We start from the raw sequence: 22,919 nt of genomic DNA, 5'->3' as shown, positions 1-22,919 counted from the left end.
CTCTCCTTTGTATGGAAACAGTTCAGCTCACCCTGTCCTTTGTAGCCATCAAGATACGACCAATACACAAAGGCCATATGTTATTTCCTGGGTTCTCCTGATTGGTTGAAAAAAGAAGAAACAAACAAACAAACAACCACTGTACACCAAGGTATCTAAAAAACACAGTCAATAACTCATTGTCTAAGAACAAAGTGGTCACATCTATCCTTCTCAAACCATTCAAAGTGGCTGTCTAATAGCACAAAAGGTTTAATTTGTATTAAATGCTTTAAATTTTGAAATGACATAGAAGTTTTTTTTTCCATTTACTTTCTCTTTCAGATTGTTAATCCTACTCACATATTTCATCATGGTGTTCAGGGTGTCCCAGTTGCACATTTTCCATGCTGCTTCCACTCTGTACTGATTTAGCTGGTGCAACCATCGTGGGCTATCAAACAACCATATTCATTTTATATAGTGTGGTTTACATAGTGGGTTTGTTAGAATCCATGGTGATGACTGCAAAATTACTCCTGCAAGGTTTTTCTTAGCAGGAGGAGGAAGGGATATTATTCTCTACTTCAACATCAGCTTTTTTGTTTGACTTTATGAGCATTATTTATAGTAATGATACATTGCAACAACTGGTGGTGGCTGGTAAAGTTAAGTCCCTACAAAATTAGGGACACCCTAGAATGTATTATTGTGTGCCTGAACAATTTTCATGAAAAAAAAATGCAGCAAGTATAAACATTAGAATCACAGAAAGGAACTAAAAATAATTTCAATCCCAAACTTGTGTTATAAGCTGAGTATTTAAAAGCATATAATGTAAAAGGAATGCTACCAATGATTGTACTACACATATCCAGAACATTTTTCAGTAGTTAAAATTTATATTTAACAGTTTCTTAAACTATCTTAACTCTCCTAAATCAGACTGAGCTGTAAATCCAAGTGAGATGTAAACATACTTTTTGGTAAGGACACCACTAGTGTGAAGAAGGGCTTTGTTCAGCTGCCCCATTTCCATCAGGCTGCGGACCAATCCCTGATGAGGCCAAAGTTCACTGGGTGCGATTTGCAAAGCTCGCTCATAGCAGGCCTGTGCATCTTGCTGCTGACCTAGAAGTCATCACATTCTCACAACAAAAATTTCTAACACAACAAAAAGAATTGTGCTATAACCATAAAGATTTGTAACATGAAGGAAAGAACTCCTGAAAAAAAAAGGTGTATGTACACTGATTAGTCCTGACAATTTGGCAGATTGTGGTTGCACATGGATATGAATTTAGCCAGATATGAATGTTCAGAATACAACTAAATTAAATACAGGTCAGAAGGTCAAATTTTTTCAGTTATGTTTTCAATACACTATTTGACATAAGCACCCCTTACCAAGACTTTCATGGGCCAGAATCTCCTGCATAAGTGTAGGTTGTGACTGTCTGATGGCTGCAACTCCCAATACACCATCTGGCTCGTTCAAACAGTCATAAAGCCTCTGTAAACATTATTTGAAGAAGTCTAAACATCTGTAAAAGATTTATTCTCACAAAATAATCCACACGGAAAAAAGAAGACTCGTTTTTCTCTTTCCTCAACTTTGTCTACACACTGTTGTGGAAAACTGGAAACTCTTCTATTCCTACCCTGCCATTCAAACAATGTAAATGTCAAACTCTTCAAGTGCTACTTCTAAATAATTAGTAAACATCTTTAGTGCAGTATGTTAACCCTTTCCATTCTTGCCTCCATTCACTTACGCTCAACACCATCACTAGATGAGAGGCAGATAAAAGTACGGACAAAAACCAGCATGATTCTTATACCTGCAGAAAGTCCAGATGTTCTTGCAGGTCCTGTTTTGTATCTGTGATAAACTGCTCAAAATACATAAGAGCACGAGTGTACGCTTTGCAGTTAAAGCTGGCCTGGGCAAGAGTGTCTTGAGGGATGCGACAGAGAAACTTGTTAACAGCCTTGTAAGGCTCATCCCCAGAATATGGCACAACTGTTAAAACCAGAAATCACAAGAATGCTGGGTCAGTAAATGTATTAATTTAAAATAAAGGCTACCTATTTTGTCACATTTCCAGCCCTTCGGTGATTCTGTAACACATTCCTCATTTGTTCCCCTAAGCCACTCACCACCTTTAGGAACAGAACTTCTGGCTGCAAGCAACAGCACACGCTGAGTTCGCCACCAGGTGAGGTAGTCGATCACTGAGAATGTTGTCTGAGCACTCAGATGTCGCAGGTCAAGAGCCGTGCTCTGCCGTGTGTCTGGTTGCCTGGCCTGGTTTACCACCTCCATCATTTCATTGTAGATCTGCAAGTTCATTGTTGTGCAACAAAACAGGAAGCTTAAGAAAAGGATAATATTTGGATGACTTTACTAGTTCTGAGGTTGGCATTAATTAAGTAGCATGCTCTAAATAAAATACTTGTCTTCTTTGACAAAGATATCTTACTTAAATTTTACTAAAATACAAAAACTACATTGTATAAAAAAAACTGTAGGAGTTTCTACTCATCATTTAGTGTCTCTACCTCTAGATGATCTTGTTCTGTTCCATCCAGCAATACCTGTACGACCTCGTAAGGAAGCAGATAGAGAGCTACCTGCAGGTCATTGCGCTGAGCAGCACTGCATGCTTCAAACACCTGGCGAGCTTGCTTCTCCTTTACCTTCACAAGTTGAATCAGTAATTCATTATAAAAGGAAACATCTACATATCTGAGCTGTGACACAAAATGCAAAATATTGTTTGATTATTCTGAACTCAAACATAAAATGTCAAAAAGTGTTGCCATCTGAGCCCACAAGTAAAATGGGGCTGTTGAGATTTAGCTTTCCAAGTATTTACATAAAACAAAATGGTGGGATGAAAGAGGCTAAGATAAATCCAGAGCATGGTGATAACCATCTTGGTATTAAGGAAAATATTTGAAATGAAATAGTCACATAACCCAACATGTCCACAAAGCATGCTCCTCTTTCCCAACAATCCCGGGTGAAAAAAACCAATTCACGTTCAAACCTTTGAGACCAGATATCCTGTCCAGTTGCTGACCCAGTCTTTGTAGGTGTTGCCTTTGCGGCTGCCATATATTGGCTTTGGAAGATTGCTCCAATCCATATCCGTGCTTAGCTTGTACCTGAATTAAATAATTAACAATTTATTGTGAAAACCAATGAATAATCATTGATGTAGTGAAACACCCAACTCTTCTATACCCTTCCCACCCTTCTGATTGATGCATCTACCAGTTTCTCTCCTCCTCCAACTTATACTTTTCTTATATCTTGTGCAAACACTTTACTTCAATAAGCAAGTTTCTTGAGCAGATACATTTGCTTCAATATGCAAGTATCTTGCTGCAACCGTGCAGCCACAAGCCATACTTTTCTTTTTTCTTCTCTTTTTTTAACTTCAATTTTTTTTTTTTTTTTTTTTTACTCTGAAAAGCCATCACAAAGCATTCACAGTACCTGGAAGTAAGTAGAGGAATCAGAATTTCTTGTAGCTGTTCTGGAAAACGTTTCCAGAGCTTTGCTCCTCGGGAGTCTTTCTCTCCTTGTAAACGATCAACAATCTTGTATATCTGCAGCAGCTCTTGCAGGGCAAATGCCGAACAATCCTTCAACAAATTTCAAAAAAAAAAATGTCATGCAAATATTCATAAAAAAATAAGGCAATAAAAATTCATAATCCATAACCACTTAACCTTGATTATGAAATTGTAAGTCCTATGTAAAAAGTTAACAGTTAACCTCGAGTATCACTTGCTTAGAATTTTTATGTAAAAACAATTAACCCCAACCTTACACTTTTATAAAAACAGTTAGCCCTTGACATCACTGGGAATCACCTGGTTTGATCCCAGATGCAGAGTTAACCCAAGAATTCTGAGCTGAAACCTGAGGTCTGCACCGTGAACATTAATTCCTGTGTTATCACTTACATCTTCAGAGAAATTTGTGTCTTTATTACACACAACTGGCACAAAAGAGTGTTGTGTTCAAAGACATACACCTTCAAATTTACAATAAAAACCATTGTTCACACACCAATTAAAAAAAATTTCTTAATTTATGAAATGTTGTATTCTGCAAGGAATCTTTATTTTCTATAGTGGGTCACAAGGCATAAACTAAAAAAAATTATTTATCCACTATATACAAAAAAACCCATAAAATAATTCAATATTTTATTAAAAATATATGAAAAATTCTGATACAACATTATGCTGTCATTTTATTTTCTTTGTAAATCCAAAATGAGCAACCAAAAATAGCTGTCCACAACATGATGCTAGATCAATTTTTCAAATATTGTCAGAGTAAAAGTCTGATTGGATGATTAAAATGAAGCAATTTGTAGAAAATTCCTAAGAGGACCACCAATGTCTTCCCTGATTTATTTGGTTATTTATTCTTGCACTGTGTATTTTACAGTGCGACTGTTAATTTTTAAAAAAAAACCGCAAATCATTCAATCTACAAAAGCCTATTTTTCAGGCATATGAGTATGAAGCAAGAAAACCGACTTACATTTGCTCACAGTTTTCTAATAATCATAGGTTTTAAGGGTTTTAAAAAGAAAGAAAAAAAATGATGGAATCAAATATGAAAAATACTACCTGAATTTTGGGTTCAGTAGCAGCGAGGAAAGCTTTGATTATTTTGTTGACGAGCCCCACAGCAAAGTTTTCATCATCAACACTAGCTTGAAACTTTGCATGTTGCTCCAAGGGATTGTTGCTCATCAGCGTGAGTCTGATTATGAAAAACAATGAAAATCTTATATTTACATGGAATGATGAAAATTATAGTTAATGAATCAATAGCATCATTAATATAATATTTCTATTCCAAGTTTTCTTTCTGACTTATTCTCTGAAGCTTTAGACAATGTGTACTCTTGTTTACATAAGTTTTAGCCCATACAGAAGCATCTGGAACTGCTGGGTATGAACATTTTAACTGGAAGGTTATGTTTCACCCCTTGTTGGACCACCACCACCAAGAAATGCATCTATATTGACTTGATCTTGGAATTATAGACGTTTGTTGGACAGGCAAGGGAAAGAGAACCCTTGCAAATAATGACACTATCTTGTGGTCTGGAAGAAATGATGTCCAACACAGAGAAGGGCGTTGCAATTATTAGCATTGAAAAATAAGTTCAGTATCCTAACAGTTAATACTGAAAGGACAATCACCAACTCTAACTTAGTGATAAAAGAAGCTAATAAGGAGAACATCAACTACAGAAAAATGGTAAAAGTGCTAGATTACTTTGGAAACATAGAAAACAACTGAGCAGAGGAAAGAAATGTGTCACTACGGAATACCAAAGAAAGTAGTAAATGTAATAAATGAAGACGGAAAAGGATGTGAAGAACAGACTCATCAAAGCAAATCAAGCCTTTGCCATGCTAAAAGAAATTTGGAATTTCAAAACTATTAAGGGAAATCCAAAATTAAGAATCTACAGAAGTAATGTCCTTTTGGTTTTACTCTATAGAAGCACTTAAATACACGTCCATGATGGAAGTGAATGCCAGAATATATCAACAAAAATCAGGCAAAAGCTAGAGACCTTCCAAACCAAATGTCTGAGGAAAATTTCTGAGGTATTCTGGCAAAATACAATTAAATCCTTACAAGAGCCAGCTGGATTATGACAACCATAATCCAGAAAAAGAGGATGGAAATGGCTAGAGCATGTATGTAGAATAAAACCACAGGCACAACCCAAAATAATCCTTCACTGGACAGCTGATGACAACAGAAACGTGGTCACCCAAAAGAAAAATGGCAAAGGTCAGTAAAGAGAGAAAACTAAAGGACCAGAAACTGATCTGGAACAACATAGCTTGATTTGCTAATGACAGACGAAAATGGAGGTTTCTGGTGGATGCCTTATGTATCTCTAGGTACAAAAAGGACGAAGCAAGCATGTGTTTCAGCTGATATGCTGATAGATACATCCTTTAATGTTTATTCCAAGATAATGTAAAACGTATCTGGGATAACTCTGCATGCATGTAAGGTGGTGAAAGATGATGTGTCTGCTAAAAATAAAAGGGAATGAAATATGAACTAGAAAATTTACCTCCCAGGATCCAAAGCACCAAGTTCCCCAAGACACTGACCATACAGGTCATGGTTTTTGGTAGCTGATTCTCGACAGCCCTGTAAAAGCTAATAATAAAAATCCCAGATGAGACAATTAAACTTCTTTCAGCCTAACTTCTAAAGTTAAATGAAAAATCCTTTAAAAATTGTAGAAGCACATAACACAAAAAATTATAAATAGGACATGATAATGAATCTGTTACAAACTTTACTATTATTCATGGTATTAAAAAAACTCCATATCACAATCAACAGCTGATCAATAAAAGAGTTTTTAAAACTTGATAATCTCTGACAATATACAAAAGCTAGACTTTTCTAATTTTTATCTAGAACATCCTACATCACAAACGTCATAAAAAAGTTGACTGATTACAGAATACACCTACACAAAGTAGGTCTCATTGAAAGAACCCAGGGGTACTCTGACCAACGGTCATAGATAACTTTGACATGCAGGCATCATGGTATCAATTTGAAAAAAAGTGGTCAAGGCAGTCCCAGAGATTTTTCTTGGGGTCAGCTTATTTGTCCATCTCATTTCAGTGTTTCCTTCCCTAACCTTTTAATGGGTCAGGTATCCATTGAATATTTGAGTCAACTTGGCAAAGTAATGCAAACACTCTAACCCCTTTGCCATCAGATTTCCCCCATTTTAAAGCGCACATACATCTATCTCCTTTTCTTTCTCCAGCATGACAACAAAGGGATAAATGTTATGCCTACTGATTTGCTCTAGAGGACACCCTGAAAAGTGCAACACTCACCACAGAAACAAGTCTTGTCACTACAGGATCTGCTGACTCCTTGCCCAGAATCAGATCAAACAAAGAATCCTGCAACAGGGAACAGATATTAAATTCACAACCATACTTACTTGTCTAAATAATATCATTTTCATTAAATTTAAAAAAACTAATATATGACACTAATATCAACAAAGGATTTATCTCTTATTGCTACATATCACCCTTCTCCTCAACATACACAGACATATTGGAAGCATATTTTATACCAAGAAAGGAGAAGTCAAAAGTTTTGTTTAACCAAAATGTAAGATTGCCAAACCCACTTGATTTTCACGAAGCAGTTTTCGCAGTTTCATCAAAGCGTGATTGCGAACATCCACACTCTCATGACTAGCTCCACTGATGCAGTGCACAAGCCGAGTTTTCAGATCTGTTTGACTAGATTAACATCAAAGTTAAACTTTATAAATATCACTCTTCTTCTAGGTGCTTACTCTATTACATCAAATTTCGAACTCATAAAGCAATAATTTTTTTTCAATACAGTAAAATCTCCCTATGAAGATTTACTAAAAGCCCCCAAAATCAAGTCTAACTGAGAGGGGTCTTAGTAGAAAAATTGAAATCTGCTTTTATTCCAAGAACCATGACTTTAAGCACCAATAAATTCCAGTTCATTTATTTAAATACTGAAAATAAATCTCTTAAAATTTAATATCATTGTGCTTTTCTTTGTCAGTTTCGCTTTTCTGTTGTCACGCTTACTTATTCCACAACTGTTGAAGTTGACTGAAGAATTATAAAGGAACTAACTCTCTAGGTAAGAGTAATCAATCTGTATGCTTGTGCTGTGGTAAACAAAGATGCTCTCTTAAAATAAAATACATGTATTTTTCTTAATGTGATTTTTGCAAATCATCAACAGAGCACAGTTAGTCACAAGAATCTTACTTTGAGGGAGGGTTTGTTAGAAAAAGGCTTTGTCATCATTATTCTTTAGTTTGGAGGTTCTTATCAAATTTGCTGATGTTTGGTTAATATAAAACAGTTGTTACTCCTTGGGCAATCACTTAGCCTGGGCCTGGTTGATTTGACTTTCAGTCTTGGGAACATGATCCTGCATGGGACGATGTGGTCATGGGAGTTGGGGACGATTAAAATCAGACTGGAGGTCAATATAACTGAGGTGATTATGTTTTTGGTTGAAATATTGGCCCCTGTTCATTGTCTGTTTACCACCACACATCAGTCAACTGTGCTTTTCAGAAGTCGTGTGTTTATAAAAATATGATTTCAAAGAAAAGCATGTCTTGATTGGGAAGTTTTACTATATTACTAGAGTTTCAGGTGATGTGAAAGCAGACCTACACAACCACACTCTTCATTAAGTACACACATTTTGTTTCGGTGGTGTGTACCATCAGTAATCAGCTATTAATATCCTACTGCAAGTTAAAGTTTACCTTGAGGGGCTGTCTGTATACATTTTTAGAACAGACGTGGCATCCGCTAACTCGGGCAAGTCCGGCAAGAAGTAGACCTCATGAAAATGATCATGAAGCTCAGCCCTGCCATGGTTACAACACATATCTTTGATGTCTCCAGCTATTTGTCCTTTACATGACTGACTAATGAGGATGCATGTTTCCTTTATGACCATCAGAATGTTTTCAAAAAATTAAACCAATCTTTCTTTTGCTTTCTCACAAATGAAAAATGACATGTTGATATATAAAGCAACTTCAAAGCTCAGAGCAATCAATTCTACTAGTGATAGTTGACTAAACAATGATTCTGATATCTAAAAATTAGTATAGCTACCAGTTTGGCAACACTGCACTTTAGTTTCTCAAAGACCTATATAGACAAATGTCTGACCGATTTTCGACAATCATGTAGTTGATGATTTCTGCGACCTGTTGTGGAATCTGTAGCAGCAATGGCAGCAATGTTGCCAAAATCTGGGACAACATCTGACCAAGTATAGGCAGTTCAAGGCTGCAGCAAGAGAACAGAGTCAAAGTGATGTATTATGTTAAATAGGATATTTTTAGTATTTTGGGTTATGTTAAATCATAAACATAACTTGTAATATATAAGACTTAACAAAAGACGTAGAGAAGGTATGGGTACTTAAAATTCAAATGAACATACACAGGATAATATACATACATGCTTGTCCTTTATAATAAGGACCTACTAGCAAATTAGAGCGTAATGGAATGCAAGAGTGTTACAAATGTATATTTCAGTGAGACAGTCTGACACAAACAGGAAGGTTATTGATAGGGATATTTGCCACATCATTCAAGAATTGCAGATAAAAATGAATATAAATATAAAACATCCAAATTTCTAAATTATATTGATAGATGGCAGTGATATATCTGACTGCACAAAGACTAAATAAAAAGCATCTTTTAATTTTGACTTGGACAAGTGTGGAACAAAGACTGTGCTTACATCTTTGTGTGATCGTTGGTGCTTTTCACTTTGGCAAGTATCAGGCAAGGTAAGGTTGATCAGAAAATTCATAATCTCTACACATTTTTCTTTAATATAGTTTAATAAAATCTTCTACCTTCGAACAAAGCAGTTCCAGGCCCTGCAGGAAATCTCAACAAATGATGTGTCTTTGAACTGGAGCCCTAGTCTGAAAAGAATGTAACAACTAAGTGATAATACCTTCAACTAGATTACCAATATTTCATAACCCTTGAATATACCTATTTTAGCCAGGAAGTGGGGGTGAGGAGAAAGGAACTGCAGGCAAAACTTAAGCTGACCCTGGCAGTCTCTGAACTCTACGCTATGTAAATTCCTACAAGTGGACACAGGTATCTCATTTTCAACACTGTTAACACTCACCTGTGATCTGACTCACCTAAGGGTGTTGACAACCTTGTGTCTGATGGAGGTAATGTGTTTTGAGCCCATGAGCTGAATGATAGATATTAAGCTTTCTAATGCCTGGAGACACACAAATGGAGAATGAAAATATCCACATAAACTGCTAGGTAAATCATTATGTAATAAGACAAGACAACACTTTCTATCCATGCAGGTAAGTACTGTTTGAGTAGAAAGAGTATCAATTCAAAAACTGACAAATGCATGGACAGAGGTGGATAAGAGATGGATGGGACTATGGAAAAAAATACCAGTTTTTTGTCAGCTGCGGCAGTGTTGATATTCATGAGCTGAGAGTCAAAGAATGCCAGAACTCCAAGAAGCCTAGGTTCCAAGTAGGCGGCCTATAAAAGTGAAAAAAGTAAAAATGAAGATATATAAACATTAGCTGACTTCATGTCATGTCGTAAAGATCAATTGAATACTGTGATGAAACTGAACATTCTCTACGTCCTTACTGTGAGCGCACAGCTTTGTTCTGTTCCTGACCTTTAAGAATGACACTTTCCTTTCTCTTCCTGTTCTCCAAACACAAGCTTTAACTCCCATTCTTACCATTTCTTCAGCACTGGTGATTTCCTTGGGCCCACTGTAGTGCTCATCATTGAGAGAAAGCATCTGAAGTCCATTGAAAACCTAGACAGAAACATTTTAGATATTTAATATGTGTGTGCGTGTGTGTTTTGGGGTGGGGAACATGCAAGACATGCATGACTGTATGTGTATGACACATGTGTGGATGTGTAGGTGCATAATATGCATCAGAGAGTGTGTACACATGTATGATGCGTGCGTAGACTGAGGATGCTTGGAATACATTCACAAAAACCCAAGGAGCAAAGAAGACAAAAGAAAAATCTGTCTCTACCCATTACGGATTATCTACTGCAAGTTAACAAACTGGTGATTGTTGGCCTCTCCACTGAAAAATAGCAAACACACCACCTATTCGTCAAATCCAATTACCATGTTGGCATATACCACACTCATATATCTGTCATATACTCACTTGTGAATAACTAGTACTCAGGTATAATAGCAGTTCATTATGCACACGTTGAAAGTCCAAACGCAGGAGGCTTCCCAGCTCAAAGCCTGTCTCTCTCTGAAAAATAATGAAGGTTTAGAATTGCTTGAGGTTGCTGCATTCTTCAGCATAAAGCCTGTGCCCATTCATTTTCATTTGCTCTGTCCACTGGAATGGTAAACATTACTGCATCTTCTAGTAGGTAGCTGCAGTCAAAATTTTATTTCCTGTATATTAATTTGAAATGTGTGTTTCTGTGATGTGTAGGAAAATATAAGAAAGAAGAAAAAGGTTCCACCATTTCTAGAAGCAGAGATACACTACTTCAATGGTACAAACTTGTGTTTGCACAACATTTTGAGAATTTTTTCCCAACTTTGCAAACTTGCCATTTTTTTATGACAAATGAAGATAACGATGACAACATTTTGCAGTGGTACTGTTTTCACTTTGTCACTTTGTCCTCTACCTACTTCTAGATTTGCATATGATGTCCCAGAACAATAACAGGCTTTCCAGACAAGGACTTTATGTGTTCTGATAATGCTAATAGTTTAGTTTATTCCATGTTACTCCTAGAGGAGGATGTGGCCACAACAGAGAATACTAGCAACTACTCCCTAAATGGCAAAATAATGAAAATGAGCAGACAAGTTTGAAGGGCTTTATTCAGCCAAACATTGCCTTGATCCTCTCTTGAAATCCAAAACTTATACACTTAAAAAACTCTAAATAAGCAAATATAAGCATAGTGAACTACACCTACCTGCAAATAATCCAGAGCCTTTTCCAACTCCACTTTTGGACAGAAGCGCACTAGATGTGAGAAAATGTACTTGATATTGTTCATAATCAATTTGTGTCGATGCTGAAACATAACCATTTCCAATTTTCAGTGAATTAAACTTAATAGAATTATACTCTGGCAAAACACATCATCATTCCAGACACATACATAGGAAGCTATGGCAGGTGTCCAGTCACTTAATCCCCAGACACTTCATCCCCGACACTTCATCCCCTAGACTTTTAATCCCCAGACACTTCATCCCCGACACTTCATCCCCTAGACTTTTAATCCCTTACACTTCCTCCCCGACACTTCATCCCCAGACACTTAATCCTTTATAAAGCATTATGTAATGCTTCTTTCAAATGCTGATGCAATGTTTGAAGTACCAGCATTATACAAGAAGTTTCTATTATACGACTCCATGGGGACAAGCAACAATAGTCGCTTTCTAGTTTTCGGTGACAGACAATTACTAGATTGGCTCGGACGCAGCAACTGCTGGTTCAGAAGAAGAAATACGCTGAATTAGCCAGGAGAATTAGCAACATTGTAGAGAGATATGAGTCAATGGATCGTCTTCTGTACCTCCGATCATTAGCTTACCTTTCATATTGATTAACAGCAATTACCTCGCGAACACTCAAGAACAATTTTCATATCATTTTGTTGAAGAACATTAAATTTACTAGCTTATATGAACTTTAACTAATGTTGTAGATGTTCAAATGACGTTGAAGTTAATAGCATGATTTGAATTTGAATTGAATGAATTTCAATTAAATTTTTCGCTGACTTCATAATTTTTATAGTTAAGGATTTAGTTTAGGGATTAAGTGTCTGGGGATGAAGTGTCTGGGGATTAAAAGTCTAGGGGATGAAGTGTCGGGGATGAAGTGTCTGGGTATTAAGTGACTGGGAACCGCTATGGCAAGTCAATACTTTAATGTATTCCAGTTTCATGGACACACTATATGACAATAAAGATTCTAGCAAGAATAAGTGTGCCAAATGTGTCAAACGTTCTTGAAAGGTAGGAAAAAGGAATTTCTCAATACATCATACTGCTCTGTGATCTAAAAATAAATGACAACACAATCCCCCTCAAAAAAAGTGACAGAATCAGGAGGGTAAACAACAACGAATTTATGGACAGCTAAAGAAGAAGCATCCATGAAAAAGTCCACAATTCAGCATATAACTAATGCTGGAGAACAGGTTGGCCAGAAGAATGCTTTTAACAAAAACAGAAAAAGGGCATCTCAAGAATCCAACAAAATGTACCAAAGGTGTATAAAATCCAGTACTTACAGTGATAGACAGCAAATTGGCCAAGAGACGGATAAGGGATGAGGCTTCAGGAGACGCTTTGCTGACCAGGTGAGGCAGAAGAAACTTTACACATCGCTACGTAAAAGTTGAAAAACCAAAACAATTGTATCTCAAGATATAACTTTCAAAATAATTGTATATCTATACTTAAATTTTAAAATACAGTCTAATCAAAATAATTCTACATTTATATATAAATTTAAAAATACAATCACTCTCTAACCTTCTGAATCATCAACAAAAGCACAGGTACAATACAAAAAGGGACATTGATAATAAGAGAACCCTTCTAGTTCAGTAAAACCTTGAACATTCTAAATATGCAAACATCGTACTACCAGACACATATAAACAAGTTTCTTCAAGTTTAGTAGTGGTCATAAGGCAAGCACTAAGCACGAAGACCCCAAAACGTAGTCTTATATCAACAAATAGGAGAGATTGTAGGACATTAAGTTTTGTTGCTTTTTTTTTTTTACTTCAAAAAAAGTTTTTTTAAGAACAGCAGTAATGCTAACAATATTTTGTTTTCTCTAGAAATACCTCTATGAATGCCTTGATGTCAGAGAAACCAAATGTGTTGGACACTGTTTTAAGTACTTTTTCAGCATTTCCTTGTCCAGATACTGACTGGGCATCCAGCATAGTTTCAACCAGAAACTGTAAAGATGCATTTTTAACTTCATAACATAATCTTAATCTTGTAATGTCGATAGTGAGCCATAGTGTAGTAATAATACCACCAACAATAATAATAATTGGATTGTAATGTGCAGTTCCCTGGATACGAGTTCAAAATGCTTTATTAAAGACTACAAACAGTCAGTCATACAATAAATGTAAGCATCAGCAAAGAGACAACACCATGACCAAAAAAATGCATCAATGAAGAACTGAGTAGTGGGTGGTACAGTACTCTTTCATGTACATATTTCTTTACCATACCAGCTATCTCATCAAAGCATTCACAGATAAAGGAGACTTGCTTGGATCAAAGGCTGTCATGCATAGCGTTCACATATGCACACCCCCCACCCCCCCACAAACACTTACATACACAATCTCTCTCTATCTCGGAGAAGGGGTGAAATGTGCTCATGGGGTGTGCACACACATTTCTAGATTGTGGTTACTTTGGAATTCATTTTTTTCTTTATGTTATAGCATTTTCATCCACTAGATTTTGTGCCATATGTGGTGCTGACAGCTATGCCTGTAGCATGTTCAATGTTCAGGACCTTTTGCAGCCGATTTGTATGAATTTTCTGGTATTTCATGCTCAAGCTTGCTCAAGCGCCAGCAAGCTTACATAGCAAGACCCAGATCCTGAGATTATGAAGTGTACGCTAGAGATTATAATCACTAGCTTTTTGTTGTGTGTTGGAGATGTAAAGTTAAACGTACATCCCAATCAGGACGCATAGAAAACTGAGTTCAGTACCAGTTTTGGTGGAATCTGGAAGAGCATTTTATCGTAGCAAGTCTACTGAAGCCTGTGTTCAGCCCTTTGATACACAGACCTCAGAGAACTCACAAAGGCAGCTAGCTAACAGACAGAAGCAAGTCTGTCGTGACTTTGCATTCCACTGCATAAAAACAGTCACAGCATCATGACAGAGAAGTTGCAATCTATCCGATTAGATTTGGACCAGGTTCACTTCAACATTAACAGAATGGATCCTTTAAGTGTTTTACATTAATCTGTCAAGTCATATAGCCACTCAGTGAGCTGCATAGGTTTTCTTACTTATAACACAGAGGGTCTTGTACATATCTACGATCCCAATACGTTTGTAAATAGCTAATTTTGACTTTGTCTTATTAGTTGAGACTTTTGCAGCAATGCTTACATAGCACCTGGTATCTACATTTCTGACACAAACATTGCTCAGCTCTCTGGTGGTGTAGTTTTTCTCATTAAAAAATATCTAAATGTGTAACTCCATTGCTATAGATCATAACTGCCCATTCTGTCATGATCTTGAAGTGTCAGAAGTGCATTTACTTTACTTGGCTGTCATTTCCTAGTATTCAAGAGAAGTTCATACTCATTAAGTTCTGTAAATAGCCTTCTAGTTTTTAGGTTAGTTATATTATTTATACTACAAAAATCCTGTCCAAACTATTGTTATTTATTTTAAGGCATTTCAGATTTGTATGGATGTTTCTTGAATGGGAGTACTGTCTAATGGATTTTAAGACTGAGTTGCTAATGTCATTGTTAACAGCTTGTAGATGTAGTGATTCTTGGCTATTCATGACTTAAACAGCTTATCTCTTTATATGCTTTTAAAACCACTCCTCCATTGAATGGGCCAATGACCTAATCAATAAAGTTTATTTGTTGGCTCTCCATCTTTCTGGTTGTCAATACTTAACAAAGAAAACTGTAATGGGGCTAACCTTACATACAGGTGCCCGGTACTTGATAAAAAGCTGATATGGGGCCACCTTTTTGTGACTTGCTGTGGCTTGGAGCTGCACACCAAGAAAGCTCTGAAGACTTAGCCTACTACTGAAGGCACAGGGTCACTGTTAAAAGTGCTTATTCATATAAAACTGGTAAACTAGAATTTGGTCACACATAGTTCCTGTACAATCACATTTATTTACACCCAGCATTTACATACGATTTATCACCTAGAACTTTCAACACAAATACCTGTTTGGGAAGCTTTTCCTTTTTGAGGATATGAAACAAAAAGCTATTTTTACCAATATTTTCTGACAAACTAAAAAAAAAAATAAAGAGAATAAAGGTACCAGACAAGTACCTCTTGAAAAGCAATATCTGCTACCAGTGGAATGCAAGACAATCTGTTCTCAAGTAGAATGATGAGTGCAGCTAAAAGTAGTTCTCCATCTGCATATCTGAAATTGCAAACTTTTGTAAACATTCTTTCAAGATACTAATCATTGGACATGGAAATTAGAACAGTCACTTCCACAAATTACAACTACTCTGGTTGCCATGATACTAATGGAAAACTGAGGTTAAAAAACTTTAACTCCTAACACCAGTTTCCAAGAAAAGTGAGTCTTCTTGCTAGCCACATGTCTGAGGAAACACAGGGGGAAGAAAGGACATATCAGAGTAACATAATATGGCACAGAAGAATCCCATTGCCATATCTTCAATGACAACCAAAAGGTCATCTTCAGCCTCACAGCCATAGTGCTGAATTCTTTTCACCACCTTTTATTCCAAAACCATCTGATATTAAGGTCACAAAGTTATCTGAATGGTACACAGTGATGTTAAGAACTTGCTAATGGTATTTCACCTCAGAGCCTCCTTATGTGGATCATCCTCACTGTTTAACAAATGACAAATAATTATTCTAAATGAAAAATAGGTAGGATAAAACAAATGCTTATAACCTTTTCATGCTAATCTGCATGGCTGAAAGAAGAATCTAGACCTTGAAAGGAAAGTACTTATAAATCATAAAAACTGCAAACTAGACATTCACACACAAAGGTTTCCAGCCAAGACAAGAGGGAGTGATATGCATGCTTATCTGACCTTGCTAGCTGACCAATAGTGATCAGAATAGTCTGGTGCAAGCCACTGTTTGCTGAAATGGTAGCCCTTGTACAGGCAGTCTTCAGGTGCTCCACTATTATCTTGTCAGTATCAGAGGTGATGTTTTCTGAGTCTGGTGTTGATGTCCTTCCACCCAGAATGACAGGTATCACTGTTCTGCAAAGCCCAAGTGCAGATGAAGTTAAAACATTTAAATTTTTTTACTTATTAATATTTCTGAAATTAAAGTGAAAAGTGATAAATCCCAACCAAAGAAGTGTTTTCCTTAGTTCTTGACAAAATGGTCATAGTGGTCCCTGACTACTGGACAAAGCAAAAGCCAGAGAAATCAAACCCTCATACCAGACAAACCTTTGTTAAAAAAAAAATGTTTACATATAAGACATGATAAATGTCCTATCATCCAAAAACAGTATATTTAGGTGATCAAATGAAGGCACAGGCAAAACAAAGGCTATACCAAGGGTCTACATCCACATTCCATGACCCAAAATCAAAATGCCACACATTTGAAAACAAATTATCTGCTATTTAATGTTTTACATGGCCATTGTTTCTTCTTTCATGCTGTAAACTTTTTAAGCATTTAAGTATAGGATTTTGTACAAAGCATAATTAGATCAAATATAGAATCAGTTTAAATCTGTTACTGTATCCAAACAATAAAGTGTTTAGTAAAATTCACTCTCAAAGCTGCTGTACATCTGTTTTAAGAATAACTTTGAAAACTCTCCTTAAACTCTTTAGATACTGACATTTCCAAAAACTCTGTTAAACATTTTCTTTTTCCCTGTTCACAAAAACCACAAAGATCATCTTTCATTATTCCCATATTTTTCAAGATTATTTGTGGACACAGACCCAGTGTGTTAACTCTTTATAGGTCATTCAAAGATGCATAGTTTAAAACCCATCGGACTTACAAGAATTGGAGGCGAACATCCATATCCATATCTTCCACAGTGGAGAGACCAGCAGTTAGCAGACTGACTGTAGACAGACTCTGCGATCGCACTGGCATGTGCATAAACATCTGCTTCAAGCTGCATACAGTATCTGCAAGCAAATGGATAACCTTCTCATTGCCATTAACTATTATCAGAAGGGTTGAGAATTTAACCCCTATGTATGACTTGTGTAAAAGAAATCTTACTAAAGGTTTGAAAAGACATCACAAAAAATTCTCAGTGCAAAACAGTGCCAAGAATTCTATAAAAATACATCTTTAAAAAATATTTAGTCAAACTGCTAATTACTTGATATTAAATTCAACCACACCTTTGCGTACATCTGAATTTGCTGTCTTCAACAAATTTAGGAATGGTAGAAACAGCCTGGTGTCCACTTGCTTCAACTCATGGGTTTCATCTGCAGAAAGAAATGAAAAAGCAGAAGAACCACTACTGTTCCTAAAGTCCGCATACAGCAGACAAGATAAGCAAACCCCCATCCTGTTGAACACATATTAAATACTGCTGTGTGTGGTTTTACTCAATTTTATATTCATCTCAAGGGACAGTCATGAAAAAAAGATAAGAAAGACATCAACTATCTGCACTAATTGTGTGAAAGATGAAGTTTAGCTGTAAGGATATGCTATAAAGTCAAATGAGGAAAGATTGTACATCATGCAAATAGCAGTGGTTTCCATTACCCACGAACATGTATAGGTTCTGTCTGTCTGCCGAGACCAACGCTTAGCTTCTTGCAAAGTTCTCAACTGTTAGTCTCGGCGAGCCTAAACAATGAATGTGACTAAACCGGAAGCTTTGTACAAACCTGCCTCATTTTAGTAGTTAACAGGAAAAAAGCGTCTGCCAATAGCCCAGTAATACAAGTTTGTGCATTACCAGAACAATAATCTACATTAGCGATAGCAACATTGCTGCCAGCATCAACAATATCACAGATTAGATAGTAACGAAAATCTGTAAGAAAATGTTACCTTCTCTTGCCAAACATTTTGAGCAAGTCAGCAAAGAAAGCTCCATAGCTGGGAGGGTACTTTCTTGTTGTTCACTCCTATCAGTAAAAATTTTCTTGTAAAAAAAAAATACAGTGAGCAGGTATGTGTTTATGTGCAGATGGAATGTGCATGTGTGTATTTACTGTAGTATTGAGCATAATTTAAAGAATGAATGCAAGAATACAACAGCACTTGAATCTAAAGGAAGACAACAGTGACAAAGAATATCAAGAAACTTGGATCATCTAAGCTTTTTCCTTAAAAAAAAAAAAAACTCAAACAATTCTTTTAAGTTTATAATTCATTTAAAAAAAAAAGGAAAGGTCTACTAAGCATTCAAAGATGAGAAAATTGCTTTAACAGCATAGTGTAAGCTTAGGCACTGTGGCTGATAACAAGTACCTCACCTTCTGAGAGTGACTGTGCCAGCTGCCACACACACCAAATTTCCTGCTGCCTTAGCCAATGCCCGAAGAACAGCATTGGAGGGATCCTGTAGCAGAGGGCTGACCACAAATAAAAACAAAGCTTTGTGCCTTTGTGTAAGAGTCAAAACATGACTGACTTCAGCACGACAGAACTAAACATTCCCCATGTGTTTGTTGTGTGGATGTGCAGATGTCTCTTGCACAAGATTGCATACGATATAATCTTATCAATAACTGGAATATGTAAAGAAAAAGTGACTGCAGTTAAAACTGCATCACCACTACATGCTAAACACTGAATCAGTCAACTATAACAGAACCTAAAGTCAAACCACCAATACAGTGTGAAGATAAATACAACACTGTATGACTTATCAAAACCCAATTTCAACAAAGTAATATTTCGTATGAATCTAGCCATCTGTCTACAGTTTGTTTATTCTCTGACTGACAAATTCCAGACAAGATTCCACAAAACAAACAAACAAACCACATACTGTATGAGATCACTGATCAGATGTTGAGCGTTTGGTCCTAGTTGAAGAAGCAGCTTAGGAAACTCAGAGATAGCAGACGTTTTAACATCTTCATGTAGAGAATTCTGAAATTAAAGGGAAAAGTAATAAATTCCAGACAAAGAAATTTTTTTCTTAGTCCTTGACAACAAAGCATCCCTTTATCAGCAACAACTACCGAGGTCTTTTACTGGACTTCTTTTTTAAATTCTAGCAAGCAAGAAATATGAAGCTTTGCCGATCTTTTTGAATCATAGTTTAATATTTCTCCCACTAACAACAAACCATGAAACAGAAAACATTAAATGTATCTTCCATCAAATCATCATGGTAATAAATGCTATGTCTAGATCAGTGATTCTTAACCGGGGTTCGGTGAGTCGGTCTCAGGGGTTCGGCGGAGCCTCCGCCACGGAGGTCAAGACACACCCGCAATTTGTGATGACACTAAAGAAGGGTTCGGTGAATGTGAATATGAAACTTGTGGGTTCAGTACCTCAAACAAGGTTAAGAACCACTGGTCTAGATCATATCTATCTTTAATACTTCCAAATACATGGGCTAAGTAAATGTGTTTTTAGTGGTTCACTATGGTCTCCTACCAAAGCCTGTGAGAAGACATGAACTCGCCACATGGGGGCTGCCTCTTTGGGAGCAGACGCTAGGACTTTCAGACACTGGCACATGGTGTTCACATCTAAATATACAGAACAGAAAGGAAATGGTACATGACAGGTCAGGTATAAAGAACTTTAAATTTCATCCCCTTAAAGGCAGCGTTTTTAATATGATGCAAAAAAAAAAAAAGAAAAAAAAAAAAGTGCAAAATCTAAGAAAGCACCTCATTAAATTCCAACAACAGGACTTTAGTAAATCATGTAACTTCTACAAGTTTAAAAATGAGTTCCTTTGACCCTTCTACTGTAGCCAGTCTTCACATAATTCTGTACCAGCTGGGATGCTGCAGCAGTTCCAAATTTCCACAAATTTTACAAGTTTGAATGTGAACACATGAGCTTCAGGAGACCAGCATTAATTTATCAATGCTCAAACTGAGCCAGTCTGAATCAAACATTCAGGAATTTCTTGTTCCTTAGGATTTTTCTTTTTACTAAGACATTAAAAATCTATGTTCATCCTGCCAAGAATTGCATGCTTACTGATGTTATCTGCTATTTCTTGACTGATGCGGGATACTTCTTGTACTTGGCTGGGTCGAAGATCTCGCCAGCTGGGGTCATTCTAAAACAGAAAGTGTTTACCTTCAATCGTTACTGGAAGTCAGCCCATAAAAGTTTCCATTACAAAGCTCACAAGTTTCTTTTCTATTCTGAAAGTACCAACACTTAATAAATATCATACAAACAAGCTGTGTAACAGCAGAATCTTTGCTCTTCATATTTTAATAATATTCATCAATCCTTTCATGTTTCTGTGAGGTTAACTTATTTCAACCGATCATCTTACCAGAAGCCATGGTAGACTAACCATCCAAGTAAGTTCTTGAAGAAGATCAGCAGTGATGGGCACATAATCTAAATTAAATAAATAACACATTAAAAAGATTCACTCCATTATGATTAATAAAACCAAGTTAAGCCACAAATCAGTCCCAGGGTATTAAATGGAACATTAATTATATATATTATTATGTATTTATTTTGTATATTGTATATCTTGCATGCACACATGTGTATGCGTATATGTGACAGAGACAGAGAGGGGAGGGCTGAGAAAGTGAGAGAGAGAATGTAAACAAAAAATAAATGACACTCATGCAATACCTAATATGCTTAACTCATTGTGATCATACTGGTGAGCTTCAGCTGGTGGCTCACCTTATTTAAGAAATCACAGCATACACATGTATACAGTGCTTTTTTTTTTTAATTCACAAACGGTCAACAGTACAGGAACGAAAAAAAACAGCTTATTTTAAAGCTGAATCATTTCATTACAAGTTTCCTTCCCTGGTTTGTACAACAGGGCATCCAGTCTTTTTCAAGTTTAAATTTTTTGTGATATAGCAATCAAAACATGATAGAATACTTGGGTCCATGTTCCCTTGTTTTCTGTCAGTTTCTTCGGCAAAATAAGCCGAATTACTGTGTATCTTGTGATTTTCCTGATTCTCAATAATAAGTATTCACATTGGGATAAAATAAGTTTACTTGTGTGTATTAATAATTGGAACTGGAACTTTTTATGCATGTACCAAGTTTTCACTGTGGTTCTACTTCCAAAACACAAATGTGAAATACAGTTTCAGGTATGCTGATTTATGTGAGTTTTTAAAAAAAACAAAACATGCCACTTCCTGAAAGTAAAACAGTTCATTTCTGCTTAATGTGATATTTAAAACTAACTCAAAATTATATTTTTGTGATATATAGTTATTTTTGTATAATTTTTTTGAAAAATAGCCAAATGTGGCAACTAATGGAGACATCTAGTCTGAAAAGGTGACCTTATTGAGTTAAGCACCAACCACAGATTACACTATACTCCCAGAGTTAAAGTAGCAAAAAACAAATCAGCATAATAGTACCATTACTTGAAAGCAGGCAGCCAGCTGAGCGGACTATTAGAAGCACAGCTGTATCCTGAGCTGCTGAACTGAGGCTACTAACAATGCCTGTAAGCAAAATGCTGCGCCAGTATCCACTCAGTCGTTGCACAAAGTCCTTGTCAAGGTATACTTCTGTATCTGCAAATCTGCAACATTCATGAAACAAGCATACACAGGGTTTATGAGAGCAGGCAGTTTTCACAAAATGGCTTGAGGTGCTAGTCACTTTTTGGATTCAGTTATTCTGACCATGACCAAAAAGAAAAAGAAAATTCAATCTGGGTGGGAGATATGATCAATTCACTGCTTCAAATGTATGCATCCTGCTTTCAAATGATACATTTTGTTTTTTTTAAATGGTAAATTCTAGTAGTAATGTCCGCAAATAATATTTAGCTTTGTGAAATAAATGTGTGATTTATATAAAATATGATTATGCTTTTTAAAAATCTAAACCTTTGTACATCTTTGTCCTGAAATATTTCCCCTGAAAGTCGAGCAGCAACATCTGTGATCAGACTTCCTGCCGCCAAGGCCGTCATGCACATGTCCTAGGATTATTTCAAAAATGAAATTTTAATTGTAGATTCTTTCTTTGAAACATAACAGATTATATAATCATAGGAGATAATAGGTTAAATTTGGTCTCTAACCACTGAAAATTGATGCCCTAACAGTGAGCTATCATGTCTGGTATGCAGAACACACTACTGGTCAGGCAAGCAACAGCTGTCAGACAGCTATAAAGGCAACAGAAAGGCTAATACACCGCTTTCAAACTCTCAACCCAATGAAACAGTAGGCAGGTGATGAGAGTCTCAGTGAGATGTCCTAAGTCACTTAAAAGAGTACCTTGCTTTCACTTGCAATTATTGTAAACCATACCACGAAAAATCTCAATACAGCATGAAAATTATTAAAATGTACCAAAATGATGTGTAATGGGCCTA

The 22,919-nt window shown here is 36.3% G+C and overlaps 1 protein-coding gene across 3 annotated transcripts in view; it reads right to left on the bottom strand.

Annotated features, from left to right (window-relative positions):
- LOC112553802 (serine/threonine-protein kinase ATR-like) overlaps positions 1-22,919 on the bottom strand; it is a 43,139-nt gene that overhangs the window by 13,743 nt on the left and 6,477 nt on the right. For 2 of the 3 annotated variants that reach the window (XR_003097111.1, XM_025221254.1), the window contains exons 13-48: positions 22,426-22,520; positions 21,949-22,115; positions 20,868-20,935; positions 20,561-20,642; positions 20,003-20,097; positions 19,383-19,486; positions 18,865-18,963; positions 18,437-18,513; positions 17,770-17,859; positions 17,415-17,547; positions 16,471-16,647; positions 15,719-15,815; positions 15,348-15,422; positions 13,488-13,604; positions 12,924-13,019; positions 11,589-11,690; positions 10,805-10,900; positions 10,351-10,431; positions 10,047-10,139; positions 9,770-9,855; positions 9,467-9,538; positions 8,764-8,883; positions 8,349-8,453; positions 7,209-7,323; positions 6,904-6,972; positions 6,114-6,202; positions 4,636-4,771; positions 3,485-3,633; positions 3,033-3,150; positions 2,542-2,679; positions 2,140-2,320; positions 1,821-2,002; positions 1,387-1,492; positions 960-1,110; positions 343-433; positions 32-97 (exon numbers count right to left, since the gene is read on the bottom strand). Coding sequence is in view for 2 of the 3 variants with exons in the window: in XM_025221254.1 (XP_025077039.1) it covers positions 32-97; positions 343-433; positions 960-1,110; positions 1,387-1,492; positions 1,821-2,002; positions 2,140-2,320; positions 2,542-2,679; positions 3,033-3,150; positions 3,485-3,633; positions 4,636-4,771; positions 6,114-6,202; positions 6,904-6,972; positions 7,209-7,323; positions 8,349-8,453; positions 8,764-8,883; positions 9,467-9,538; positions 9,770-9,855; positions 10,047-10,139; positions 10,351-10,431; positions 10,805-10,900; positions 11,589-11,690; positions 12,924-13,019; positions 13,488-13,604; positions 15,348-15,422; positions 15,719-15,815; positions 16,471-16,647; positions 17,415-17,547; positions 17,770-17,859; positions 18,437-18,513; positions 18,865-18,963; positions 19,383-19,486; positions 20,003-20,097; positions 20,561-20,642; positions 20,868-20,935; positions 21,949-22,115; positions 22,426-22,520 (3,918 nt within the window). In the remaining variant the exon portion in view is untranslated. The remainder of the gene's footprint in view (positions 1-31; positions 98-342; positions 434-959; positions 1,111-1,386; positions 1,493-1,820; positions 2,003-2,139; positions 2,321-2,541; positions 2,680-3,032; positions 3,151-3,484; positions 3,634-4,635; positions 4,772-6,113; positions 6,203-6,903; positions 6,973-7,208; positions 7,324-8,348; positions 8,454-8,763; positions 8,884-9,466; positions 9,539-9,769; positions 9,856-10,046; positions 10,140-10,350; positions 10,432-10,804; positions 10,901-11,588; positions 11,691-12,923; positions 13,020-13,487; positions 13,605-15,347; positions 15,423-15,718; positions 15,816-16,470; positions 16,648-17,414; positions 17,548-17,769; positions 17,860-18,436; positions 18,514-18,864; positions 18,964-19,382; positions 19,487-20,002; positions 20,098-20,560; positions 20,643-20,867; positions 20,936-21,948; positions 22,116-22,425; positions 22,521-22,919) is intronic. The other variant, XM_025221255.1, reaches the window with a different exon arrangement.

Source organism: Pomacea canaliculata, linkage group LG13 (genome assembly GCF_003073045.1).
Source record: "Pomacea canaliculata isolate SZHN2017 linkage group LG13, ASM307304v1, whole genome shotgun sequence".
In the NCBI taxonomy this organism is placed as follows: Eukaryota; Metazoa; Mollusca; class Gastropoda; order Architaenioglossa; family Ampullariidae; genus Pomacea; species Pomacea canaliculata.
Note: the sequence above shows the minus strand (reverse complement) of the source record. Positions and strands in the feature narration are given on the sequence as shown.